The following is a 27352-nucleotide window of genomic DNA, read 5'->3' as shown; positions in this document are numbered from 1 at the left end:
CAGGTTCCCAGCCCGCCAGAGGACGCAGGCACACCCTGGCCCTGGCCCTCGGAATTCTGTCCCCAACTGCAGAGGGCAGGGTGGTGGTCACAGCCAACAGCCCTGGTGTGGCTGTGGGGGGTCCTGGACAGCAGAGGGGAGTAACATGTGTTGAAGGAAGCAGGGAGATGGCCTTCCAGGGAACTGTAGGGCCCAGCTGTCCCAGAACCGACACCCCAAGGCAGAACCATGCTCGGTGGGGACATGAAGTAGCAGGACCCCAGGGGGTCAGAAAGCGGAGTGGGGGTACCTAGCCTCCCCCCAGAGAGGGCTGGGTGGAGGCCCTGGGAGAGAGCTAAGGAGTGAGTCAGGACAAGACTCAGAGAGGACTCGGACAGACAGACCAGTGAAGACAAAGCCTTCACCCACCCACTCCCAACAGCTCAGACTGGGACCTCAGCCCCTGCGGACGGGACCCCAACCCCACTCGGCCCCCAGGAAGCCAAGCTACCCCAGCGGAGGATTTATTGGCGTAAATGTAACCATATAAAAACATAAGTTATGAAAAACACAGTCACGATGTGCCCTTCCCCCCACCCCCCCACCCCGGGGCTCAGGCCCCTAAAACTCCCTTCTAAGAAAGGGAGAGCAAGGGGGAGCCCTGAAACTGCCTCAGAAGGCCACAGCCCCCGGGGCCTGTGGAGGGCCCGCCCAGCTGGGGTGGGAGCAACCAGGTGCCACCTCAGCGCATCCGGTAGTCGGTGGAGCAGGACAGCTCACACAGCTGGCCCTTGAAGTCCAGGTCGATGGTGAAGTCCAGGTCGCGCTGTGGGAAGAGGGTGCACGTGAGGGGCACTGGAGACGGGGTGGGCAGTGAGCCAGACGTGGCCGAGTCAGGAGAAAGCAGAGGGGTGCAGACCCAGCACATGGGAGCCGCTGTGTCCTGCCAACTGTCCACGCACCTGCCCCGGAGACCCGGGGATGTCCTGCGTTCACTGCCCTCCAGGAAGGAGATCCCGCACTGCTGGTTCCACCCCAGCAGCCGCCTGGCCCCTGACCCTGACCCCCGGGGACAACTCGACGTGACATGCTCAAACCCACACACTCCCTTGGGGGCAGAGCTCAGCTGCCCTAGTTCTTGCTCCAAGACTATTTCCCCACCAGAACCCTTCTAATCAGCACAGGTTATTTTTTCCCTGTAGGAGAACCCTGCCCTGGCTGGTGTGGCTCAGTGGGCTGGGCGTCATCCTGCAAACTGCAAGGTCACGGGGTTTGATTCCCCGTCAGGGCACATGCCTGGGTTGCAGGCCAGGTCCCCGGCTAGAGGTGAGAGGCAATCGCTGTTTCTTTTTCTCCCTCCCTTACCCCCTTCTCTAAATATAATTAAGATTTTAAAAAACACACAAAAAAAGAATGCCTCTCTCTAGCACACTTCCTCTTCCCACAAACCTGACAGCAGAACTCCACTGCCCCCACGTCCGCTCCCCCCAAGCTTCCTGGAAAGCGTGTTCGTCCCACCCCCTGCACTCCCTGGAAAGGCTGGGGCAAAGTCACCAATGACCTCAGCGACCTGTCACTCCAGGCTTCTTGCTCCGACCCCCACCCCCGTCAGGCAGTCTGTCTCCTTAGTTGGGGTTCTCTTGCCCTCCATGCCACTGACATGTGGGATCACTCTTTGTCCGGTGCACCCCCAGCCTCCACTCACCAGGAGCCAGGAGCGCCCCTTCTCCAGGGTGAAACAACCCCAATGTCTCCAGGGACCAGGGTCTTCTGGGGTACAGCAAGACTGTCCCTGGTTGCAAGCCCCTGCTTTAACGGGCATATCTCCCTGACTTAGAAAGTGGGTGCAACTTGGCCCACGCCCCCTCCATCCGAGCTCCCTGACCGTCCTGCAGCCTCCTCACACACTGGCCTGAGGATCCTTCTGGCACAGACCACGCTGCCCACCACTCGGGAATCCCCACTCTTCTTCCTCCCACCCCCAGGCTGAGCGGGAGCTCCAGACTCTGTCCCCACCCCACTTCCCCCTCCCGCCTCAGCTGACAACAGGCCAGTCCAGCCCCACCAAATGCTCCGGAGAAACAAAACACCTTCCCTCCCTTCCCCACACCTGGGCTCGGGCTCTGAAACTCTCCCAGGCCACCCCCCCACCCCCCTGCTAGCCCCTTCACACCTCGACACAGCATCTTCTCTGGCTGTCATTTACTATTTGACTGTGTCCCCTGCCTAAACTGGGAGCGTCAGGAGGACAGGGTTCCACCTGACTATGGCTGGCTGGGTCCACAGGGCCCCACTTCTGGCTCAACGTAACCCGTGTTCCATGGACAGTCTCCAAGAGCTGCCCCCACCCAGATGGGTGAGGACACCTCCCGCATCCACCCCCAGGACTCACGTTATTCTTGGCGTTGGGCCGCATGCCGATGGTGCCGAAGATCTCCTCGCCCGTCTTCACCGTCAGGTAGTCCTCCATGTAGAACACCGTCTGCTTCCAGTGCGTGTATGGGGACTCGGGGCCTGGGGACGTGGTCTGGTCAGCCCGGCCGGGCCAGCCCGCCGTCCTCTTGCCCCTCCGCCTTGGCCTTCCCTCTGCCTGGCACATGCCCCCCAGGACTGTTTACTGACTGCCAACCCTGGTGGCCTGGCCCCTGAATCCCTTCACCCCCCTCATGCCTCCGGGGGACCAGGCCAGGCTCTGTGGGCCAGGGAAGCACGGCACAGCGCACGCGCAGGTTAGCTGGCAGAGCAGGCCTGGGGACTCGGGTCCTGACTGTCTGTCACTGAGGGAGGCTCCCCCACCGCTGCTGCAGTCACCCTCCTGCTCCCCTGGGCCTCACTGGTGGAGAAGCCGGTCCTCTTGTGGCAGCGGGTGAACTCGATGTTGAAGTAGGCCACCAGCGCGTGCACATAGTCGTTCCGCTTCACTTGCAGGCAGAAGGGGGAGGTGAAGGTCAGGTCCTCCACCTTCACCGTGTAGATGTCCACCTCCTGCGGGACAGGCCCCATGAGCCCCGCTCGGCAACACGCCGATGGCATGGGGCAGGGTGGGGGGGGGGAGGAAGGGCGTGTGGGGGGCACGTGGGGCCAGTCGTTGGGTTCCCTGCTCCATTCCCTCCCACATCCACACCACAAACCTGATGGCTGCTGCCCTGGACCCACTACTGGACTTGAAGAACCGCCCGTTTACCCCTCCCCAGGGAATACACCCTGCCCAGCTGCCGTGGCCTCCTAACAGGACTTCCTGCTTCCACCCCTCCCCCACACCCCTTAAGTTGGCGCCATCTACCTACCAGCCAAAGCGACAATTTTAAAACAAGTCAATCAGGTCACACCAAAACCCTGATTAGAACCCTCTGGTGGCTTCTGGGCACACTCAGCACAAAACCGTGGTTCTAACACAGGACCAGGTGGGCCACCCACCTCTCTCCTCATTCCCTCCACAACCTTCCTTCTCTCCTTGGTTCCACCAGCCTCATGCAAGTAACATGTGGGATGTGATGGGGAGGGGCGCAAACGATCACAGTCATGGCACTCCGTCGGTACGGATAAACTCCCTCCTGGCCCCAGCTTCTTGCATTTGGCGCGCCCAGGAGGGTGAGTCCTGCCTGCAGGCCTCAAGTGTGCCCTACAGAGTACGTGCCCCGGGAAGGGCCAGCCCCTCTCCACGGGTTCCACCTCAGAACCCACTGGCCCCGACTGGCTCGCAAAGCTTTGCAGTGGACAAATGGCCTCCCTGGGCCTCTAACATCACCCTGGCCGACCAACTGGTCAGGCACCCAAGATCTCGGGCCAGCACTCTGTGCCCTGATGTCTCCCACATGGGACAGGTGCTGGCCTTTCTTTGGTTCCAACCCTGGGGGCCTCTTGGACATGCCCATCTTCTCACCTTTATGAGGCAGGCGTTGGTGACCAGCTGCTTGGGGTCGACCACATCCACCAGGGGCTCCTTGATGGCCACGTCCTTGATGCAAGACATGTCGAAGCCATACACGTTCTCCCACCCTGGGGGCGGGGGGCAGTGAGCACACCAGGGCACCTGCCTAGCCGAGCCCACCCCACCCTGCCCCACCGCTCCCGGGGCCCCGGCTCACAGTGGATCTTGTAGTCTTTGTATTGCCGGTCCTCGATGGCTGTCACGTACAGCGTGGCGCGGTCTGGGAAGATGAGGCCATCGGGCGCCTATGGAAGGGTGAGGGCATGAAGGGTGGAGGGGCCTTGGCTTCACTGCCCTCAAAGCTCACTGCTTTGGTCTCTCTCCCCACCCTCTCTGCCCCACTCTGGTCTGAGCCAGGGCGCTTCCCACCTGGGCTCCTAAAGCCACCTTTCAGGCCTCTTATCCCCTTATCACTGAGCCTATTCCCCACGTGGCTGCCAGGTGGCGCCCAAGAGCACCTAAGTCAGAACCCTCCCTGGCTCCTCCTGGAGAGGAAGCAAAGTCTGAGGAGAGTGAGTCCACTAGGCCCCTCCACCCCTCACCTCTAACTTTACCTCCTGGAGCTCCTCCTGACCCTCATTCCACTCTAGCATCCCTGCTGCTCCCCAACACAGCCAGCACGCCCCTGCCCCAGGACCTTTGCACTGGCCAGAATGCCCTGTCCAGCCCGTCCTCCTCCTCAGATTCGGAACCTGTATGGCCACTTCCTGTCCTTTGGTCAGGTCTCAGTCACCTCTCTCAAGGGCCCAAGGGGCCCCTGGCTCCCCTCTGCCCTGCTATGGTTTTCCTCCCAGCACCATCTCCTTCTTGACACCGCCATCTCTTTGTTGCTGTCTAGCTCGCCGAGCCTGCTATCCCCGCCTCTGGCCATGAGCCCCCCATCACCCGTGCAGTCGGTCCCCTGGGTGATGTCCTCTGTGCAGGGAATGCCTAGCGTGGCTTTATGTCCTGCTCGGTCCCTGACTGACATAAGCAACCAACGCCCCAGGGACCCCCACCCGTGTCCCTGCACCGCCAGGGCCTCACCAGCCACTTGTCTCGGGCGTAGAGCACGGTGTTGAGCATCGACTCATAGAAGAGACAGTAGCCCATCCACTCGCTGATGATGATGTCCACCTTCTCCACCGGAAGTTCCACCTCCTCGACCTTCCCTTTGATAATGGTCACCACTGCGGGGCAGAGGGGGCGCAGGCCATCAGCCCTGGACAAAGCCCTCTGATTGCCTCCCCTGGGGGCCCAGGGCCTGGGAACCCCTGCAAGGCAGCCCTTATCTTCTGAGAAACGGCTGGGGGCTACATTTGGGCAGTCTTCAAAAAACTCTGCACGCTGAAGCCATGCCCCGTCCACTCAGTTTCAAAGTTGATTCACTCTGGCTATTTTTGAGGCCGAGGCAGGAATTTTACATGGATTAGATATTAGGTAATGTCGACGTTTTGCTGCTAACGACACAATCACCTATTAGAGACACACTTGGGAGGATTTCAATGACATCGCAATTGGAATTTGTTTCCAATGAACATATTTAAAGCTGAGTAATGGATGCCTGGGTTGTCAGCTACACTAGTCTTTAAAAAAAACGGGGGAAAAACAACGCTTCAGTTACTAAATGCCAGGAGTCTTCACATCCAGAACACCCACTGTTTCCCCACATTCTCTGTCCCTCAAACCCTGCAGGTGGGAACTCGATAGCAGTCTGGCGACACTTCCCTCTATAAAATGGCCTCCCTGATATACTAGTTGGTTTATGGAATGACAATACATATGGGGGATGAAAACCTCCAAAGCAGATAAACGCCCACCCCCGGGAGAATGGTTAGGAAAGCCAAGGTACGTGCACGCACCAGGGTCGTCAAGAGAGCAAGATCCTCTCAACATTCCGCAACATGTTAAAACTACACAGTAAACCCTGGCTGGTGTAGCTCAGTGGACTGAGCACCAGCCTGCAAGCCAGATGGTCGTTGGTTCTATTCCCAGTCAGGGCACATGTCTGGGTTGCTAGCCAGGTCCCCAGTAGGGGGCGCATGAGAAGCAACCACACACTGATGTTTCTCTCCCTCTCTTTCTCCCTCCTTTTTCCTGTCTAAAAATAAATAAATATAATGTTAAAGACAAAGCCAACTACACAGTAAGCTGAAAGCAACAAAGGGGAAAGACTCATATAAGATGCTATTTGTGGGAGGGGCGAGGGGTAGAAAGGGGCTAATTGGTAATGGAAAAAAAAGATTAAATTTTTTTTTTACAAATACTATTTGTGTATGAATGATGTACGTGACTGTAAACCCATGTACGTGTGTGTACCCGTTGGTACAGTCTTTCCTGGGAGTGTTGGTTGAACTCACAGACCGGCAGCTGAGCGGTTTCTCCCTACAGACCTTCAGGTGCCAACTGTGGGAACTCTAGTCACTGAAAAATCTGAAGACTACTTCCTGCCCTAGCATTTTAAAAGCAGGGCACTAAGCCTGGGCCTTCAACACTCAAATTCTAAGACGGCTGAACCTGCCAACTGGGTTAGGGACTCTGAGAAGGTGGAATCCTCGGACCTTTGGCATCTTGGGGCCCGCGGGGGAGGAAAAGCTGGGTTTGTATCCCATGTCCCCCCCACTTGCCAAGGGCCCAAAACTGGGATGACCCGCAACGTCCCCACGAACCCATTCCCTTCCTGGGCTCACCATGGTCTAACTTGTTGGCTTTGACGATCTTCACCGCATAATCAGAGATACTGGAACACTCGATCTGGGGTCCAGGAAGAAGGGAGGGTGAGACCCCCCCCCAGTCCCATCCTCAGTCCCCACCCTCTCCATCCAACCCGAGCCCCAAAGGGTCCCCTTTCCATCCCGAGGTCCAGGCCCACTCAGCTGCCCAGGACACTCACCCCGATGACCTTGCGGGCCCCGGCCTTGGCCGCGAACATGCAGAGGATCCCTGTGCCCGAGCCCACGTCCAGCACCACCTTGTCCTTAAAGAGGTGCCGGTTGTGGAACATGGAGTTGCGGTACGTGAGGGTGCGCACCTCGTCTTTCAGCATCTCCTGGCGGAGGGGTGGGGGTGCAGAGGTATCGTGAGGGGCCTGCATTCCCAGTTGGAAAACAGGGTGCACTGGCCCCCAACACTCTGGCGTTTGGAGAACTAGAGTTCTGCCCTCCCACCTGCTCGGTCCCTTCGGAACATGTAATTTCCCTTCCACGTGCCTCAGTTTCCCTATGTGTAAAATTATACTAGATACACCAAACTCCCATCTTAGCCAGATGCTACCACTGCCTCCTAAACCCCAGTGATCCTTGGCTTCAAAAAGTCCTCAGCGCCCTGGCCAGTGTGGCTCAGTGGGTTGACCGTGCGCCTGCAAATTGAAAAGACCACTGGTTCAATTCTCAGTCGGGGCACATGCCTGGGTTGCGGGCCAGGTTCCCAGTTGGAGGCACACGAGAGGCAACTAGTCAATGTTTCTCTCCCTCCCTCCCCTCTCTCTAAAAATAAATAAATACAATCTTAAAAAAAAAGTCCTCAGTAATTTAATCCACTGACCTGTACACTTCAAAATCCTAAATTCTATTTTGCATATTTTACCACATTTTTAAAAAAAGAATAAAAAAATCCTCAAAACTCCATCACAGCTGCTTTCTGAGACATCAGCCTCTAGCGTACAGAAGCCATCTGCACACCAGATATGGAGACAATCCCACCGTCCGCCGCTAGAGGGCGGCAGACACTGGCAGGGCCTGACCTCCCGTTGCAGTCTGAGCCAGGCATGCGCGCTCCCACCTGTCTCCCTGGAGCAGTGAAGAGCACCGGGCTAACCTCGGTCTCCAAGGCAACCGCTGGGAAAGGAGACCCCGGGGTGAGCGCCGCTCAGAAAGGCTGCCTGCTGCCAGGGAAGGCAGTGAGCATGCGTGGGAAATGAAGTTCCAGCCTTCCCAAATATTAACCTCTTAAGATTCGGGGGTGGGGGTGGGGGGGAGATTCAGCAGCCTTAGGAGCTGTTCACTTACCTCGTGGATGCCAAAGTGAGCGTAGGAGTCAAAGTAGTAATCTTTGGACGTCATGTCCTCCGCGTTGGGCTTCTCACTGCTTTCTGCTTGGCCACAGGAGACCTAGGAGAGGGAGAATAGGAGCATGGGTCAAATCTGGGGGCTCCCCAGGGCCTCTTAAACCTCCAGGTCCCTACTTCTCCCTGGAATAAATCCCTCAAAATCATATCAGGGCAACCCTACAGCCCTCCCTGCCATCTTGCCTCCCCCAGAACCCCAAAACCTAAACCCCCGTATTCCTATTGCAGGATCCCCCCGCCAGAACACCATACAGGGCAGAACCCCGATACCTCAGCCACGCCTACCATCTCTCCAGTCTCTCTGCCCCTGTCTCTAGCTCAGCCCACAGCTGAGGAGGGATGGGGAAGCCAGAACTGGGGCAGACACAGGGAAGGGCAAAGGGGGGCTGGAAATGGGAGTTAAGGAAGCAGCCACAGTATGGGGGAAGGCCAGTGAGGGCCACACACCTGGAGGGAGCTTGTGCTAAGTGTTTGGGGCCTGGGGTAGACTGGTATGAAGCAAAAGGGATCACGGTTAGACCGCTAGAAAGGGCCTGATGTGGGTGGGGGGGCAAGATATCTTAATGTGGGGAAGGGTCTCACAAAAGGATATTTACTTCTTCAAGAGGCGGCTGGAGGCTCATCCCATTAGCCAAGGTGGCTACAAAATTCTAGGAGAGAGTAACAGGGAGAAAGGATTAGCTACTGGGACTGGCTAGGGGCGGCCAGGCCAGGGGACCCCGGCTCTTGGGGGAGGGAAGGTGTTTCCTGCAATTTTCCCTTTGCTCGGTGGGGAGTGGTGGCAGGGGGAGCAAGTAATGAGGCAGGGTTGTTTCAAAGGGGGATGGGACAAGTGGGGGGAGAAGGGAGGGGGGTTCTGTCTCAGCTGTGGCTGGAGAGATGGCGGACAGCTCCCATGTTGCCCCTCTCTAGCCAGGCACCTGACTGTATATACACACCTCCCCCATGCAGCCCAGAGAAACTGGCACCCGCTGGGCACAAAGGCACTGCCAGCTGTCACTCCCCCTCATCATCTAATCCCCCCAGATTAGGTGACACTTCCTGACACACACACACACCCCCATGCTGGGGTGCCATGAATAGCTGGGGGAGGGGGGCTGGCAGGGTATACCCAGTGGGCATCTGCCACTTCTGCAAACCAGTCTCTTTTATGAGGATTACAGGCAGAGGTGTGGCACACAGGCACCCCCACCAGAACTGGCACCCTGACCCCTAGCTTCTGCGTCCAGCTCAGAAAACCTCAAATAAAACCAGGTGGAGACAATCTCTTCACTTACTACCCTCTACCTGAGAAAATAGAGTCCCTGAAAGACGCCAGACTCTGGGCCCTGGCACCCATCTCCCCCCATTCAGACACCCATCCCAGCCTGGAGGCCACCAGGGGTGAGGCCAAGTCCTGAGGCAATCTCTGGGGAAGATATTTCCTCCACCCATACAGGCCCTGGTCCAGGATAGAGCCGAGGGGGATGGGAGTCATTGGGGTGACCCTGGAGAGCTGACCTCCCACTCCGGAGAATGCCACAGGGTACGGGTTGAAAACTCGGTGGCCCCATCAGATTACATCGCTTCCAGCTGTGATCACCCCCCATGCTCCAGGAAGCCTGAAGTCAGGGACATGGCCCACCCCCATTCTCCCAAACCAGTAAGGACGCCTACAAAGAAGGCCGGCTGCGGAGGGGGACTTCCCATTGGGGTCCATTTCTCAACAGCACTGATACCACCGCCAGACAAGCCCCACATGGCTTGAAACACAGCGCCGAACCAACCCCACGTGGCTGCACAAGAACCAACACCTTAAGAAATCATTTCAGGGATTCAGGCTTAGAATCCTTCCAACAAGGCTTCTGCAAGGGGGAGTTCATCTCCCACCTTCACGAATGCCAAGGGGAAAAAGACGCGGGCAAGGCTCGCGGCTTCCAACACAACCCCTTCCCAGCAGACGGTTCTCCTTCCCCTCGCCCCGGGGAGGAGGGGGCTCCGAAAGGGCAGTGGGCTTTGGGACACGCCCCATGAAAAAGATGTCCCTCCCACACACCCAGAAATGACCACAAGGGGGTGCCTGGCGCCTCATCGAAAAGGATCTCCTTCAGCTAGAGGCCCCACCACCGCCCAGAGGGAGGTCACAGGGGCATGCCCCATCCCCCCAGCTCCCAAAGTCCCGGGCGGGGGAGCATCTAGGGACAGGAAACGGGGAGGCCCTGACAGAATCAATTCTTCGTCCTCATCCAATCTTGACTCAAAAGTGCACGAAACCTGGACCGATGCCTAAGTAAATGCCTCGGTCTTGGGCAGGGGGATACAGAGCATCGAGATAAATTGCCCCTCCAAAAAGACTCTTTACTTATGGGAGGCCCCCAAGTAAGTCCCACCGAGAGGTGTATGTTGCCATACCCTGGGAGGAAGGCTGGGGGCCTCCGAAGAAGGTTGAGAGCCTCCTCCCCGCCCCCCCAGGGCGCCCCTCCCCCGGCCGGGGGCGGGGCCTTTGTCCCGCACGTGGAGCCCGTCGGGCCACCGGGCACGGCACACCCCCTCCCCACCCACCGCGCTGGGGCCACGTGGGGGCCAGGCCGGAAGCGCCCCCAGCCTTCATCCACGTGGGAGGGGGCGCGAGACCATGGGATTGGCGGGATACCGCAGACCCCCGAACGCTAGGGAGCCCGCACTCAAACGGTATCCCTGAATCCAGAGCATGCGGCCTCCCCTGCGTTCGGCGTGAGACCTTTGGCCTCAATCTGCCGACTCAGAGCCCCTTCTCTATGACGGAGCCATAAAACACCAGCCCCCCAAGCGACCCCCGCCCCCGGCGGCGTTCCAGACGCTCACCTCCATGATGCAGTTCGCGGCCTCGGCTGCCGCCATCTTCACCCGCACCTACTCCTCGAGCCGCCGAGGCCCCCCCCTTTCTCCGCACTCCCCCGAGACCGCCTTATACCAGAGGGTCTAGGCCCGCCCACTGCGACCCCGCCAGGAGATCTCATTGGCAATGGAGCCGACCCGTCTCTAAGTACCGGTTAGCAATTGGTCAAGGAAGACGTCTATCAAAATTTAGGGACCCGCCCGGTCTGGCGTGTAGAGACCCGCCCCTTCAAGTCGACTAGGATGGGAAAAACTGCCCGTCTATCACAGGAAACACGACTGATGATTGAGCAAAATCAGCCAGCAGTTCCCGCCCCTTCCCTCCCAGCACCGCCTCAAAGCTTCCCGGCGGGCCCCGCGCTAGCGGACATTTTGAAATAGATCTGTCTGTCACCAAAATGACCCGCCTCTCTTTAGCTGCTACTGGTTTATCCAAAATGTGACGCCCGAGGTCTTTGGCTAGCTCTCGCTAGGCTGCTGGTCTCAAGAACAAGGCGACAGCCCACGAGGAAGGAGGGCTTTATCCTCTAGCGACTGGCTCAAAACAACTCACTCATCGTCTTTCGGTGGATTCTCCTAGCCCCAGGGGAGTCTTGAAGGAATAAGGGAGCTCTTGCCCATTTACGTGAGCGGAAACAACTGAAGCAGAGACCCAAAGAGATGGAGGGCCGGTCCAGGGTCCCGAATCAAGTCGGGAATAGGACTCAGGCGTCAGTCCATTTAAACCCTAGCCCTCTACTGCCAAGTTTTTAAAACCCAGCAACCCTACTCAAACCACTCGGCCCTTACCAAGTCCCTCCCCCTACCAGAAACACCCACTTCCCTTGGCCCGCCAACTCCTATACATCAATCAGGACACAGCTGAGACATCACCTCCTCCAGGGAGCTTTCCTGGATCTGTAGAAAAATTTACCAGTTGAATGAAGATGAATGCTACTTGTAAAAAATATTCATCACCCCAGAAGTTTCCTTCATGACCCTTTGCAGTCAATACCTCCACCACCTTGTCCCTGAAGCAATCACTTTCTGTTTTCTGTCACTATAGTGTTGCTTTTCCTTTGCTAAAATTTTGTCTGAATGGAGTTAAACAGTATGTGCTTTCTTGTGTCTGTCTTTCACTCAGCATCATGCTTTCGAGATACAACCAAGTTGTATACAATGGTTGTGCAATCCTTTTTATTGCTGAAAAGTATTCCATTTTACGGATGTGTTGCTAGGACAAGGGTCTCAGGGTCTGTGCAGTTGTAAATGTTATTATGTTATTCTTGCTAAGTGTTAAAATGTAGCATGCAGCCATAAACAAGGATTAGGTGGACAAGTCAACTGTGGTAAGTGTAGCCAACTGCAAAGAAAAAATCAATGTGTAATTGACCAATGTGTACGACTCTTATGTCTAGGCCTCCTCTGTGAAGGCGGAACTTCAGATACAAATCCCCGGTCTCCTTTACTAGCTCCAAGTAAATAAAACTACCTTGCAACAACTATGTTTCACTGTTGAGTAACAAACTCCAAACTGGGAAGCTGGAAAGCTGCAAAACCACTTGAGTTTGGTAACAGTATCACAGCTTGTTTATCCATTTCCTTGTTGACAGACCTCCAAATAATGTCCTCATTTGGAGCTATTAACAAAGTGGCTATGAAGGTTCACGTACAAGTCTTTCTGTGAACAGGACACTTTGTCATTTCTCTTGGGTAAACCTAGGAGCAGAGGGCAGAGTTGTGTGCTGGGTGTATGTTTCACTTTATAAGAAACTGGCAAAAATGTTTTCCAGTGTGTCCTACCATTTTGCATTCCCATCGGATATGCAGGAATAGTCCCCGTCCTGGACAGCACTGGGGACTGTCTTTTTCACCAGTCTGCCGGGTGTGAAGAGATATCTCGTTGTGGTTGTCGTTTGCGTCGCTCTGACCTCTATTGTTGAGCATCTTTTCGTGTGCTTACTGACCACTTACGTATCTTCTTCCAATCAAGTGTCTGCTCAAGTCTTTTGCCTATTTTTATGAACGATATTTTTTCTTTATTCACAAATTGAAAACATTTGTTATAGATTCAGATCCAGGTCTCTGTCAGGTACCTTGAATGTTTTCTGCCAACCTGTGATCGGTCTTTTCATTTTCTTCTTTTCTGGAAACTATGTTATTTATTTATTTTTAGAGAGGGTGAAGAGAGGGAGAAAGAGAAACATCAACGTATAAGGGAAAGATCAATTGGCTGCCTCTTGCACGACCCCAACTGGGAACCCACCCCCAACCCAGGCATGTGCCCTGAGGGGGATCAAACTGGTGGCCTTTTGCTTCATAGGCCAGTGCTCAGTCCACTGAGCCACACCAGCCAGGGCTCATTTTCTCAACATTGTCTTTTGAAGAGCAGAAATTTTAAATTTTCATGAAGTCCGAATAATCAAACAATCAGAGACCACATCCTGACCCCTACACTCTGTGCTGTTTGGGTCTTAAATCAGTTTTCTGTTTGTTTTTGTTATCTTTCCAACTATTTCAGCAGGGTTGTTTGTTGGGGTTTTTTTATTTTTCTGGTTTCCAAGTATTATATTTTTACCTGATCAATTACTTCTGCACTGCACTGCAACTAAGAAACAAAATTTATAACAAGCTATTTATACAACAAGGAATAACCTAATATTGAAAAACAAACAAACAAACAAACAAAAACCATGGCTCTAGGCAGGGGGATGCACGAAAAGAGAGTTCAGGGGAGAAGTGCGAGACCGCAGTCGGAAATTCAGAAGATGTCAGCATCAGATTCTACATTATCCATTTTGGCTGCCACTCGCCATACAGGGCGGTGAGTACAGGACTGTGGCAAGAATGAACTGAGGTGTACTGTGAGGGTAGAACACACACCGGATTCCGAGAATGTAATGTAAAAAAAGAGTGTGAATGCCGGCCGGGTAGCCCAGTTGGTTACAGCGTCCTCTCCACACGCCACATTTTCTGGTTCAATCCCCGGTCAGGGCACAGACAAGAATCAACCAATGAATGCATCAATAAGAGGAACAATAAATCGGTGTTTCTCTCTCTGTCTAACAACAATAAAATATTTTTAAATGTACGAGAAAATATGAATTATCTCAATATTTTTATTTGATTATATGTTGAAATGATTCTATATTTTGGATAAGCAGGGTTAATAAAAACTATTGTTAAAATTAATTTAGACCCATTTCTTTTTATTTTGCTTCAATGGGGCTACCAGTGTGTTCTAAATAACACGCGTGGCTCAGATATTTCTGTCGGCCAGCGCTGCACTAGTCCGCGGACCTCCGAAGAGCCAAGACCACAGGGAGTTGGTGCGGTTGGAAGCAGCACCCAGACCTCTACCTGGGGTCAGGCTCCCGCGAGCCTCTACTCACAACACGTGTGCCCACCCTCGCATATAGAACCTTGTTCTATGCATGATTTCTGTTCGGACACTATTGGGAACCGCCCTGCCTGGTATCAGAAGTTGTAACCCCCACCAAGGCTAAGGCTGAGGGAATGACCTTGGACCATAAGCCAGCAAGGAGACAAAAGCTTATCTCCCTGGCAGGAGCGCTGCTTCTGCTCCTTTTACTTCACCCTGCCTGGCCCCCAATGCTTGGTTGGTTAGCCAATGACGGGTAAGATTCACCAAGGGGGAACGATCTAAGACAGGCACGATCACATGGGAGGCCCCCAAGGAAGGACTTTGGGGGCCACAGCAAAAGGGGGTGATGGACCCTCACCCTTCGGCTTTGACAAAAGCCTGAGTCCTCATTGTCTGAGAAAAATTTCCTAATCTCTTGGTTGCCTCAGTTCCCTTGCTCCACCTAAGCCTGAAACAATGACAGAGGGTGGTGCAGCCCTGTGCTGGAAAGGGTGGGTTTCCTGGGTGATCAGGCATAAGAAATAATATGTAAAATCCTGTGAAACCTGCTTTGCTTAGAATGTCCTCAATTAAATGATAAGGGTCCAAACAAGAAGTTTGTTCCTCAAAGTTTTACAGCTCTGAGTTTTGACCCTGACTCAAAATACGCCCTCAGACTTCCTTGTTATCTATTGTTTGATCCTTACTTCCTAGCAATGAGTAATGAGCTTTATCTGAATTCTTATGCAAATGAAACCAATAAAAAGCCTGTCTGGCAGGGGAAGAGAGCACTCCCCTTACCAGAGAGAGTGGTCATTTCGTTTTTACTTCCCCACTGAAACTGCTCGTCTCTGTGTATGTCTTTCTCAAGTTTTGATGAGCCATCTGCAGCGTTTCGCGCTCACTGCCGGCCGGTGAGCACGTGTCAGGACACGTCATTTAATGCGTAGCTAATTCATGCCCATCAAACTCAGCCAAGAGCACCGTCACTCACGCCGGGTCGGAGCTCCCCTGACTGGGGCACGCGATAGCCTGACCGCACTTAGGAACATGAGACAGCAATTCTGCGCTGTACTCGGGCCCTTCTAAACAGCAAAATCATCACAAAAATGTAAAACCATGGGGTACTAAGTAGACTGCGGACAGCACACATATCTACATGTCACCCGTTCAGCCCTAGCCAAGCAGGCGCAAGCAGGGTGAATCAAATCTTCTGCAGCTCTGCCCATGCTGGTGCCCACAAACACGGAGGGTTTCCTTCCGTGTTCACTCAAGAGAGAGGGGAAGGGAGAGAAACTTCAATGTGAGAAACATGGATTGGTTGCCTCCTGAACCCGCAACCCAGGGTGTGTGCCCTAACGGGGAGTCAAACTGGCAACCTTTCAGTTTACAAAGGACGACGCTCCAACCAGCTGAGCCACACCAGCCCGGCCCCGTGAGGGTTAGCGTGGGGCTCACACGCCAGTGTCAGAGGCACAGGCGGGTCTGCAAACAGAGAACATGCAAACGACGAGGGGCAATTGTAACTGGTTTCCCTTACAACCCTGTACTTTTCATTGTACACGTTTACTAACATAATACTATAAAAATGACTGTCACTCGAAAAACGTGACAAAGCCCACGTTTCAGGGTGACGAGGAGTAGCCAAGAAAAAGGCTCAGAAGGAGCATGGGAGGAGAGAAACAAGAAGAGAGTGGTGTTCTGGGTGCCCCGTGGCGGAAGAGCATAGCTTTCTTCAGGAACTGGCAGAAAGACTCCGTAGCATCAACCCAGGGCAGCTGGAATAAATAAATTGTGCAACTCGGGTGGTAGGGGTGGGGGATGCAATTCACTGGAATCATATTTACAAAGACATCCTCAAATACGCCGTATGCTCAGCAACCGGTACTTACAACTGCTCCCAATAAACATTCTAGAATGAATAAATTGGCTCTTTCTTCAATTTATAAACCAGAGAGATCTCGGAACCAAATCTCCTCCACTTAGAACTTTAGTTCTTGAAAAAGAAAACAATGAAATATTTGAAAGAGCTTTTAATATGAAAAAAGGGTAAACAATTTTTTTTTTTTTGGCAAAACCAGGGTGGGAAGCTACCACCCCACAGTCCTGAGTAGAACAGTAAGGCCTGAGATGCACACAGAGAGCCCAGGATCCTGAGGTTCAATCTCGTAGCAGCTGCTGAGGAAGATCTCAGTCCAGGGGTAAGTTCAAGTCCACGGGTGAAACTGCCAGGATGCCCCCCTAGAGGGAAAAGTGGCAGAGCCTGGTAAGCAGAGTCCGGTCACAGCAGTTTCGGTACCAGCCCGGTGACAGCTGAGACGGGGAGGCAAGGCATCGGAGAGGGGGAGAGGGAGACCCAGGGGTGGGGGGACACAGACCCAGGGTGGGTGGCGACAGAGTCCTGGAGAGAAGAGAGAAAGACCAAGCCGGAGTGAAGAGCAGAGTACTGGGTGGTGGGGGGGAGGGAGGGGCGGAGGGAGACAGAGCCCGGGAAGAGGAAGACAGGGTGCGAGGTTTCTAAAGATGAAGCGCCCCGGCCCATCTCCTGCAGGAGGTGCTCATGCTCATCCCCTGCAGGAGGGACTTTCCCTCCAGCCTCCGTGAGGCCTGGGTAACAGCCTAACCCCGTTAGGTCGCTGTGAGGCTTAAATGGGATCATCTCCCTGAAGTCCTTGGCGAACACCTGGCCAAGCTTCCCGTTACCATTCCCTAAGAAACAAAATAATTTTACCGATCAACAAGCTTCTGTGCTGAGCTTCAGACACTTAGATCCGGTGCCCTCATCACGTTGCTTTGAGGCCCCAGGGCACCTGTTGCTTAACTGGACCCCTTCCGCCCACCTCTGACTCTGCCCCTAACCTGCTCCCCGCCTTCATTTTGGGGAGTATGGGGTGCAGCCCAGGAGTTGCCCCGGCCAGCATCCTGGCCTCTTGCCTGCCATTCGGTCCCCACATCCACCTCGCCAGCAAAAATCTGTCATCTCGATCTACAAGTTAGATCCAGAACCTTCCACTACCCCCATGGTGGTCTGACCCACCCTCATCTCGCCCCTCACCCGGGACCAACACAGGCACCCCTCCAAGCTCCCTGCTTCTGCCCTCCCCCACACTTCCCCACGCCGCCACCAGAGGGCGGGTGTTAACCCCTGAATCCCCTCTCGTCCTCCGCCCAGAGCCCTGCAGGGATTCTAGACTCTCTCCGTGTGAAACTCCCACTTCTCCCCGTGACCGCAGGCCCTTCACAACCTGGCCGCCCCTCCCCTCCCCGCTCACCTCGCTTGCCCGCCCCAGCCCCTCCTCTGCTCCTCAAACACACCTGTCGGCTCCCGCCAGCCCGTGGAGCAATGGTTCCCTCCTGGCACCCACCCTTCTCTGACCGCGTCCCCACAGCGACAAGGCTAGTGAGGTGGCGCCACTGGGCCGGGGCAGCCAAGTGCTCAGGGAAGCGGGGTGGGGGGTGGGGGCGGTTGCCAAGGTCCCACAGCCAGGGGTACACTGCAGCCCAGCCCAGCTCAGAGCCTGGCCCTGTACTGAACGCAGCGAGAGAGCCGGCAAGGCTCCTCGGTCTGGGGCAGGAGGAGGTAACAAAAAGGCTTAAGTAAAACTGGTCATTTCTGCAGGGGAGCGAGGTGGGGACGGCTGGGGTGGGGGGAGTGCTGGGGGGTAAATGCAGACAACTGTAATTGAACAATAAAATAACCTAAAAAATAAACAAATAACTAGTCATTTCCGCCACCTGGTAGAAGGTGCAGCGTGCTATGAAAGGAAGGAAGGCAGCAGAGGAGTGAGAGGGTGTGGAGGTGGCTGCAGTTTTTATTTTTTAAAAGATTTCTATTTATTTATGTTTGGAGAGAGAGGTAGGGAGGGAGAAAGAGGTGGGAGAGAAAGGACAATGTGTGGTTGACCCTCGCATGTCTCCTATTAGGGACATGGCCCACAACCCAGACATGAGTCCTGACTGGGAATCGAACCACCGACCCTTTGGTTCACAGGCCAGCACTCAATCCAGGGAGCCACACCAGCCGGGGCGTGGCTGCGGTTTTAAATGGGGGGCAGGTAAGACCTCCCTGGGGGTTATACCTGAGCGGAGCAGAGCAGAGCAGAGGCGGGGGGCGGGGACACCCGGGCAAGGGCGTTGCTGGCAGAGCCGCCTAGGCTGTCTGCAGATAATCGCACAAACGCCAAGTACTCATGAGGAAGATCCCATTTAGTCCTCACGGTAACCCGCGGCTCACCCGGTGCTCGGCGGAGGGCAGGTGTGCAGCAAACACAGAGCAGGTGAGTGGAGGGCTGGGCGAACACACCTGTGATGTCTAAAAGGAAACCGAAGAAGCCCCTTGCCCCCATTGCAGTTAGGCAAAGTAGGCCCAGAGAGACTTGGGGGGCTCACCCAGCCCCCGTGGGCCTGGATCCAGGGCGCGAAGCTGTGCACGTGCTCCACGCTGAGTCCCGCCAGGGTGCCCCCCAGCCGGGCCACGCGGCGACTCAGTTCCATGGCCAGCGCCAGGCGGGCCAGGGGCTCCGGGGAAGGCGGCGGCGGCCCGGGGCACTGCAAGGAGGGGCGAGGGCTGCCCTCCCGGCTGGAGAACAGTTCCACAAGGCGGGCGAAGGAGCCGGCGGAGAGGCGGGCCAGCTTGCGGTGCAGGACGGGGTCCGAGGCCAGCTGCGGGGCGGATGAGGGGAAGAGGCAGGGTCTGCCCTAGCGGCCAGCCAGTAGGAGGATGGGAGGCGTGGCTTTCTGGTCCAAGGGACCTCTAGATACTATAGCTCTAAGCTGCGCTCCATCACAGCAGCCAATTATAAACCAGACTCCAGGGTGTCTGCCAAACTACCTGCAGGGAGCTGGCCAAGAACCCGAGAAGATAAGCCACGCCCCCACCCGGGCCACAACAGCTGGTAGCAAGAGCCAAGCCCCACTGTAACGGAGTTGTAGAATGCTAACCTGCCGGCCACGCCCACAGCGGGGTCCCCCCCCCGCCCCCCCCGCCCCAAGGCCCGCAGACCAGGCCAATGTCTACAACAACCTTGCCTCCAACCATAAAATTAATGTGATGGGACCACACACTGTCACACTCCAGGATGGTCACGAACCAGTCCATTTGCCCTACATGCTAAGCCACACCCCTGTATTTTGGATTTTAGACGATTTTCTTTAAACCACACCCCATTCGCACCACCACGCGTTCCCTTGCTTCCTCAAGTGGTCCCAGTCTCTTTCCTGGATCTTCTTTCTCGTGGTCACACCCCCTGCCTTTGGGCCACGTCCCTCCAGGGAGCAACACAAGCCTTAAATTTAAGGTATAGCCCAGGCCATACCTCTGTCACTTAACCCTGCTGACCAACAAGGAGAATGCCGACCCAGCTTCTGATCCCCTGGCCCAACCAGAAAGCAGTTCCTATTCTTGCTAAGGGATGGGATAGACTGCCCATCACCTTCTGGTTGATGACTTCTGCCTCCTCTTCCAGCAAAGCCACCAGCCTCCGAAGCAGGGCTTCCTTCTCTGTGGGTGGGGCGCCCTGTAACTCTAGAGGGGGAGGGGCAGAAGGGAATTCGGATGGGGGCAGGGCCCTGGGGACCCTTGTACCCTCATCCTCCCCCAGGCCCCCTGTGCACCTCACCTGGGCTAGGTGGGGATTTCAGCTGCTCCTGGACCAGCTCTTCTAGCCGCTGGGCCACCAGGGCATAGAAGTCTGGAGTGGCTGGGCCTGGGGTGCAAAGAGCCCAGCGTAAGTCTCCAGGGCATCAGGAAGTTACGATTCTCTCCTCCCAACCACCTTGCCAGGCAGCGGTGATCTCCATTTTCATCATGAGGCCCAGTGAGCAAACTTGGCAAAACACCCCCGTACTCTCTACTTTATGGTGTGCCCCCATATGGACTTAAAGAGTGTGAGAGCCAAACTGGACCTTGAAGATTATGCCATCCGAGGAATGCAAGCACGTGACACTCCGGCTATTACCCCTCAGTCCCTCATCCATTTCAGGCATCATCAACTGATCACAGAACTCTTCCCCCTGGCTAGGAAATCCTTCACAAGCTAGCACTCCCAGAAGCCATTACTAGTCTATCCAGGTTCACTTTTTTTCTTTTTTAAGATTTTAATTTTCTTTTTAGAGAGAAAGGAGGGGACGGAGAAAGATAGGGAGAGAAACATCAATGTGTGATTGCCTCTCTCAAACCCCCTACTGCGGACCTGGCCCACAACCCAGGCATGTGTCCTAACTGGGAATTGAACCGGCGACCCTCCAGTTCACAGGCCAGTACTCAATCCACTAAGCCACACCAGCCAGGGTTGTTGGTCACTCTTGATTAAGTCCAATGAACTCTCATTCCTACTTTGCTACTGGAGAAACACAGGAGCAGCGAAGAAAAGGACTTTCCTAGTCACATGTAACCAAGTAGCCAGGGAGTTGTCACTGAAAACCACGTCTCCTGCCTCCCTACTGTATGGAAGGAGAGAGATAACAAATAGAAAGGGACCACGGAATTGACAAACAGCAACCTAACTGGGATGGCAGGGCACAGAACTGCGAGTGCAGGTGCTGGAGACCCCACACAGCTACCAGCGCCCTTAGCTGAGTGGTGTAGAACTAGTTCCTTATCCTGCCTGTGCTTTAAGAATCAAAGCTCCTAGCCCTGCAAGTTCATGGGGAGCCAGGGAAATCTCTTACCAGGCTGTGGCCCATAGCAGGGGCGAAGGGGCAGGGAGCAAGGCCGAGGGGACTCAGGGGGAACCGCTCCTCCACCCAAGGAGCAAGGAAGACATCTTCGAAGGCGGCTCAGGAAATCTGTTGGCTCCTCCTGGGCAGGGCTCCTGGGGAAGGGGACCTCACAGAGTGACCCCAAGGCCCCTTGCAAGCAGTCCCTTTTCCCCCCCTCCCACTCAGGGACTCTCCTGCCACCCCCGGGGACAAGAACTAGAACCAGATACAAAGAGAGGACAGAGGAGACAGACTGAGATGAACCAGAGTTAGGGATGGCCCACATCCAATGCAGGCCCCTGGGGGAAGATGGCAACTCCACTTACCTGGGTGGGGTTGGGATGGGGGACCCGGCAGCCTCACCTCGCCTAAGGAAAGCAGCTAGGACCCTCAGCGTGTCCTCCCGGAGCCCCAGCTCTTCTGAGCCCGCCATGGGGGCACCTGTGAGAGAGGGGGCTGAAGGATGGACTCTAGGGTTCAAGGGGAAGTGAAGACTTGGGGCCCAAATTCCTAGTCCGTGAATGAGGCGGAGGCCAGGACTAGGGAGTCCCCAAGGGAGGAAGGGGCTGAGGGTCTGAACCAGGTTCTTTAGGGGAGTTGAGGTCTGGAGGTCCAGAGTGGAGTCCCCACAGGGAGAAAGGGGACTGATGACCTAGATTCCTGGATCCCGGCAAAGGAAGAAGCTGGGGAACCGGATTCTTGCGTCTAAGCGAAGAGCGGGCTGGGGGGGTCTAAACTCTTGAGTTTGAGAGAGAAGGGGATTGTGCTCAGACCTCTGGATCCCCGAGGGAGAAAGAGGCTTGCGGCTTTGACTGCTGGATTCTGAGAGCATATGCCAAGCTACTTAAGCCGTTAGAGGATGGGAACTACCAGTCCCAGCAGGCTTCGTGGCAAACATTCCACTGGGTCCGCAACTGATCGCCGCGCAGCCTGCTGGGAGCTGTAGTTTCAGTAAGGCTGGAATCTTGGGGACCCGGGGCGCTTGTTTGTCGAAGGAGCCAAACTGGGGTACCCGCTCCTGGATCTCGGCCCTCTCCGCTTCCCTCCTCGCCCCAGCCCTCACCAACGCCCCACTCACTTGGTCCCCGGGTCCGCCACCTCCTCCTTCACCGAACTTGTATAAACTTCTATCAGTGTAACTTGCGCGCGCCTGCGCACTGGGTCTGGTTGGCGCCCACTCAAACGTAGAGGAGGCGGAGCGCTGGGTAGCCAGGGAGTTGCCTAATTTGCATGTGACGTTCCCAGCATGCCGGTGGCCTGAAGGCCGAAAAACGGCACGGGGTGGGAGGGGGAACGTCCGGGCTTCGGGTTCCGACTCTTTGGTTGTCACCCAAACAACGATCAAGTCGTTTGTTATTTCAAGAAGTCGGTAGAAAACAAAGCTCCACCGCTGTCAGTCTCAGCTGACGGGAAGGGGCGGTGTGCAGCTGCGAGTTCGAGCGCTACCGGACCTCAAAGTCAGGGCTGGGCTGCAACACCCTGCGTACCCCGTCCCACTGGGTAGGTACACGGAAGAGCTGGGCAATTGGTGGCATCCAGGAGTGAGGAACTGGAGAAAGGATGGGGAGAGCTGAGTATGCTGGGGAAAGAGAAGCAAGGAGAGGAAAAGTGTAGTGGCTGGTGCAAAAACAAAGCAAACAAAAAAGAAATACTTAGAAAAAGTAGCGAGGGGGGGGAAAGAGGAGGGTGTACTCGGTAAAGGGAAGGCAATCCACTTTCGAAAGTGGGGACCGTGCCCTGGAAGAGGGGGGCTGTTCCGGGGAGACTGTGAATGGAGATCTTCAGTGGAAATGGGTGAGGGGATCTCATGTCGGGGAGCTGTGGAAGGGGGTTCACACGGGAGTAGGTGTAGCAGGTAGAGGTCTACACGTGAGTAGCACCTGCTATTAGGTTTCACCTTGGAAGCCGGGATACCTGCATTTGGTGATGGGGAGGAGGGGAGGGGTTTACAGTGGAAGAGGGAAGGGCCTATGCTGGCGGAACTGAGGGGGCTAGAGGGGTCTGCACAGAAGCTGGGAAAATGAGAGGGTCTAAATGGGTTTGGGAGTCCTCGCTGAATTGATGAGCCTCTCTGGATGATGGCAATTGGAGGTCTGTACCCCAAGAAAATATAGGCGAGGGACCTGTGCAGTGGCCCCCTGAGAGGATGGGCCGGGTGTGGAACTCTCGAGCCAGGGGGCCTGAGGCCGCCTGCACCCATGAACCGTCCTTTTTTCCCCCGCACAGGCCCGACCATGGCAACCCCGAAGCCTCGGATCCTACCCTGGCTGGTGTCACAGCTGGACGGGGGACACCTGGAGGGCGTGGCTTGGCTGGACCCAAGCCGCACACGCTTCCGCATCCCCTGGAAGCATGGCTTGAGGCAGGATGCCCAACAGGAGGACTTTGGCATCTTCCAGGTGTGTGGCAGCTGAGACTCACTCGGGAAGGCCGAAGCTGCCACACGACGGGGTGGACTCCGAGGGGTGGCGTTAGAATGGGGTGGGGCGGATAGCTGGCAGGGTTGGAGGGGCCGGGGATAGAACCAGGAAAGCGGGGTTAGACCAGTCAGACCATGAAGGAAACACATCCTGGGAGTGCAGGGCTCACTGGGGGTTGTGCTTTGGGAAGTAGAGTTCTGCGGGTGGGTCTTGGAATTTGAGAGCCACAGTGGGCTGAAGCTGTGGTTATTTACCACCAAATTAGGATACCCCAATGGTGGGAAACTGAGTCAGAGTGGGAAGGGGCGGGGTAATTACGACATTGCCCTGGGGCAGGTTGGTGGCAAGAGTTAGACACCCAGTAGGACCTGGAAAGTTGGTTTAGAAAGCAAAGGTTTTTGAAAGGTGGAGGTAGGGGGTCTTGGGGCACAGAGAATCCTGGAGTTTGGGAGTAGAACCCAGCCAAGTTAGCAGTGTGCCAGGGGAGCCAGGGAGGCGTTAGGATCGGAGGAGGCAGGGTTATGCCCCTTGGGGTGGGGTCTGAATCATCCTCTTCTCCATCCTGGTACACTGGTCCCCCAGGCCTGGGCGGAGGCCAGCGGTGCCTACACTCCTGGGAAGGATAAGCCTGACCTGCCGACCTGGAAGCGGAATTTCAGGTCTGCCCTGAACCGGAAGGAAGTGTTGCGTTTGGCTGATGATCGGAGCAAGGATCCCCGGGACCCACACAAGGTCTATGAATTTGTGACCTCAGGTGTGCTGGAAGTGGGGCTCCTCAGGGAGGGGTGGGATTTTGAGAGTCCGAAGTACCCCTTCTCCAATCACCACCTCTCTCACCAGGAGCTGGGGACTTCCCTGAGCAGGGGACCTCTCCAGACACTGATGGCATATGCAGCGCCTCTGACACCCAGGTAAGAATGTGCTCAGCCCTCCTGCTCCCAGGCTCTGTCCCGTCCCCTCTCTGCGTTCCCTGGGGCCTGTTTGGGCCTCATCTCCTCCCCACAGACCACCTCCCCAGCCTCCTCCCTGGCCTCCCTTCTGTCCCTCACCTGACCCTGAGCCCACCCATCCCTCTCCTGCTCACAGCCCTCCCATGGCTTCCCCGCACCCTCCGAGGAAAACTCCGTTTGCACCAGGCATTCAGGGGCCTGGCACACCTTCTATTGCCTCCCTCGCTTTCCAGCCTCTCTGGAATTCAGAAACTCCCTACCCTTGATCTTGCCGATGGCCATGCCCAGGAAATTCCCCTCTGAAGTTCTGCCCAGACTTCCCTTCCCAGGTCTTGCCTGCAGGAAGCCACATCCTTGGGATGGAATTGCCATATTTGGCCGTGGATAATGCGCACCCACGAGATGATTACGCCCATTATCGTCCCCATGTATCCCAGCATGTATTTTGCTGCCTGTACCCCTGGGTCTCTCCCCTGGTCTAGAAGGCCCTTGAGGGCCAAGGTCAGGGCTGTCTGCTCTCTGGGTCCCCATGTTGTGAGCCCAAGGCCGGGTCCAAGGGAAGTCTCCAGGAAATGCTGTGGAAATGCCCAGAACCACCCTGACTGGTGTGGCTCAGTGGGATTGAGTGTTGTCCCCAAAATCCAAAGGTCACCAGTTCAATTCCTGGTCAGGGTGCACGAGAGGCAACGGACTGGTATTTTCCTTGCACATTAATGTTTCTCTCCCTTTGTCCCTCCCTTCTCCTCTTTCTAGATAAACAAATAAAATCTTTCAAAAAGAAATGCCCAGAACCTTCTTTTTTTCCCCCTCTCCAGGAAGACAATCTGGAGCAGTTACTGAGTAGCATTGCCTTGGGCCCAATCCCAGATGAGGGGCCCCCAAGCCTGTCTGTCGCCCCCGAATACTCCCCTCAGCTCTTGCAGAGCCCCAACTTAGATATCCCTGCTCCCTGCCCAAACTTGGAACCCCCTGAAAACCCACTGAAGCAGCTCTTTGTGCCCGAGGGAGGTGAGTGCCAGCCGTGGGCAGGGAGGGGCTGGGTCGGAGGTGACAGGCCCCCTCATACTCTCTCTCCCTTCACGCCTCGGCCACTCAGAGTGGGAGTTCGAGGTGACCGCCTTCTACCGGGGCCGCCAAGTCTTCCAGCAGACTGCCTTCTGTCCGCACGGCCTGCGGCTGGTGGGATCAGACTCGGGGGACAGGACACTGCCGGGGCAGCCAATCCCACTGCCGGAGCCTGGGGCCTTCCTGACCGACAGAGGCGTGGTGGGCTACGTGAGTCGCGTGCTGAGCTCCCTGGGCGGAGGACTAGCTCTGTGGAGAGCAGGGCAGTGGATCTGCGCCCGGAGGCTGGGGCACTGCCGCACATACTGGGCTGTGGGCGAGGAGCTCCTCCCGGACACTGCTCACGGGCCTGGCGGCGAGGTCCCCAAGGACAAGGAAGGAGGTGTGTTCGACCTGGGGCCGTTCCTGACAGGTGAGTGAGTGGGCAAGCCTTCCTCTGCTGCAGAAAGTGGGCCAGCGAGCAAGAAGTCTGGGGTTAGACCTTTTGGGACCCCACTGCTCTGCCTGGGGGCAGCGTAAGCTGAGCCCGCCAAGTCTGAGGACTGTCCCTCTCCACATCCCTGCCCAGAGCCGGTAGGAGGCACAGGGCCCACTGTGCAGATGGGGCTGAGGGAATGGGCTGCCTAGCCGTCGCCATGGTTACCAGTCATGGTAGACAGTCAGACACCAGAGAGAGATCCCATAGGACTTTGGTAGCCAATAGAAGTTTCTTTCCAGAGTCCAGTATGGTATCTGCTAGCCACATGCTGCTATATAATACTTAGCTGTGGTGAGTTTCAAACTTTATTTGCATTTTAATTAGTTGCAATTTAAATAGCCCTGGCAGCGGCTAAGGGTTACACATCGGACAGTGTGGCCCAAGGGGGTCAGAGACCAGTGACGGCTGCCTCTATGTCTTTAGGGGAGTGGGTGCCCCTCCTGGGCCTGCTTCCCCACCCTGAAGGCCGAGGCTTGGGGGGAGGTGGGACCAGATCTTCCACTCCTACCCTGAGCGGTGGGAAGGGGAAGGAACTTTGTTTGTGCCAGAATTGTGAGGCCTTGACACAAACCTGCAGCCCCCAGCTTGGATGGCAGGGGTGTGTGAGGCTTTAGGCCCACGGAGAAGCAGCTATGGCTCCGGGGGAGGGGGAGGAGCAGGCAGGGTCTTCCCATCCCTGACCAGGTTCTTGGGCCCCCAGACCTGATCGCCTTCATCGAAGGAAGCGGACGCTCACCACGCTACGCCCTCTGGTTCTGTGTGGGAGAGTCGTGGCCCCAGGACCAGCCGTGGACCAAAAAGCTGGTGATGGTCAAGGTGCCTGCAGCCCCAGCCCCTGCAGCTGTTGGCGGGGGTGGGGGTCGGGGGCAGTCTTCCCAAGGGAATCGGTTGCCCCCAGGAGGCCCCACGAGAAACTCCAACCGCTAAGTCCCCCGGCCTTAACCACGGAGCCCCGTGGGAGCTGGCGGACGGCAGGGCCTAGAAGCGTCTGTGAGGGACCTCGGACCCTGGGGGACTCTCCTGACCTGAGCTACTCAGCCTGAGCTCCTGGGGATCCCCTGGCCTCCCTGGTTGTGAATATGGGAGCTGCAACCCCACCCTCTACATTAGACCGCGTCGAGCACTTCCCTGACAGCATCTCCCCCGCCTGCAGGTTGTGCCCACGTGCCTCAGGGCCCTGCTGGACATCGCCAGGGATGGGGGCGCCTCCTCGCTGGAGAACACTGTGGACCTGCACATCTCCAACGGCCACTCGCTGTCCCTCACATCGGACCAGTACAAGGTCTATCTCCAGGACCTGGTCCAGAACATGGATTTCGAGGTCGCCGGGTGGTCTGAGCCCACCACTCAGGTGCAGGCCCCTTACCTCATCCAATAAACTCGTTCTTGACACTGTCGCCACTTGTGTATCTGGTGTCCCTAGGCCAGCCCTGACCCATGCTGGGCACTGCTCCTCTCTCAGGCCTGTTTACATAGCTGTGCGAGCCGCCCATACCCAGGTGCCCGGTGCACGAGGGCGGGGCACTGTGTGGGGACACTTGGCACCTCCCAACCTCTCTACTCGGACCCAGTGAGGAGGTGACAGT

General features: G+C 56.1%; 3 protein-coding genes across 6 annotated transcripts; 1 reads left to right on the top strand and 2 right to left on the bottom strand.

The window, feature by feature from the left end:
- Positions 1-487: 487 nt before the first annotated feature.
- On the bottom strand, positions 488-10880 carry PRMT1 (protein arginine methyltransferase 1). 2 transcript variants are annotated; one of them, XM_045856344.1, is made up of 11 exons: positions 10779-10875; positions 8552-8605; positions 7897-7998; positions 6783-6938; positions 6580-6643; positions 4937-5079; positions 4068-4155; positions 3863-3978; positions 2814-2964; positions 2372-2493; positions 488-805 (listed from the first exon to the last, which is right to left on the bottom strand). In XM_045856344.1, exons 1-11 carry the CDS (start codon positions 10812-10814, stop codon positions 722-724), a joined length of 1116 nt encoding a protein of 371 aa, XP_045712300.1. In that variant the 5' UTR covers positions 10815-10875; the 3' UTR covers positions 488-721. The 2 variants fall into 2 exon arrangements, with proteins under 2 accessions (XP_045712300.1, XP_045712301.1); XM_045856345.1 differs by lacking the exon at positions 8552-8605 and having other exon boundaries at positions 10779-10880.
- Positions 10881-16172: 5292 nt separating this feature from the next.
- On the bottom strand, positions 16173-22037 carry BCL2L12 (BCL2 like 12). Of its 3 annotated transcripts, none has more exons than XM_045856437.1 (7): positions 21932-22037; positions 21180-21294; positions 20824-20966; positions 19773-19859; positions 19587-19678; positions 18544-18816; positions 16173-16395 (listed from the first exon to the last, which is right to left on the bottom strand). In XM_045856437.1, exons 2-7 carry the CDS (start codon positions 21284-21286, stop codon positions 16345-16347), a joined length of 753 nt encoding a protein of 250 aa, XP_045712393.1. In that variant the 5' UTR covers positions 21287-21294; positions 21932-22037; the 3' UTR covers positions 16173-16344. The 3 variants fall into 3 exon arrangements, with proteins under 3 accessions (XP_045712393.1, XP_045712394.1, XP_045712396.1); XM_045856438.1 differs by lacking the exon at positions 21932-22037 and adding an exon at positions 21627-21704; XM_045856440.1 differs by lacking the exon at positions 18544-18816.
- A 71-nt stretch (positions 22038-22108) lies between these two features.
- Positions 22109-27163, top strand: IRF3 (interferon regulatory factor 3). The gene is made up of 8 exons (XM_045856436.1): positions 22109-22353; positions 23080-23252; positions 23856-24027; positions 24114-24184; positions 25039-25231; positions 25320-25700; positions 26467-26582; positions 26920-27163. The coding sequence occupies exons 2-8, from the start codon at positions 23088-23090 to the stop codon at positions 27142-27144; spliced, it is 1323 nt and encodes a 440-aa protein (XP_045712392.1). The 5' UTR covers positions 22109-22353; positions 23080-23087; the 3' UTR covers positions 27145-27163.
- Positions 27164-27352: the final 189 nt, after the last annotated feature.

This window comes from Phyllostomus hastatus, unplaced genomic scaffold, assembly GCF_019186645.2.
Source record: "Phyllostomus hastatus isolate PE091 unplaced genomic scaffold, TTU_PhHast_1.1 phas_scaffold_1224, whole genome shotgun sequence".
Taxonomy (NCBI): Eukaryota; Metazoa; Chordata; class Mammalia; order Chiroptera; family Phyllostomidae; genus Phyllostomus; species Phyllostomus hastatus.
The sequence above is the reverse complement of the archived record's forward strand: the minus strand, read 5'-3'. Positions and strand labels throughout refer to the sequence as shown.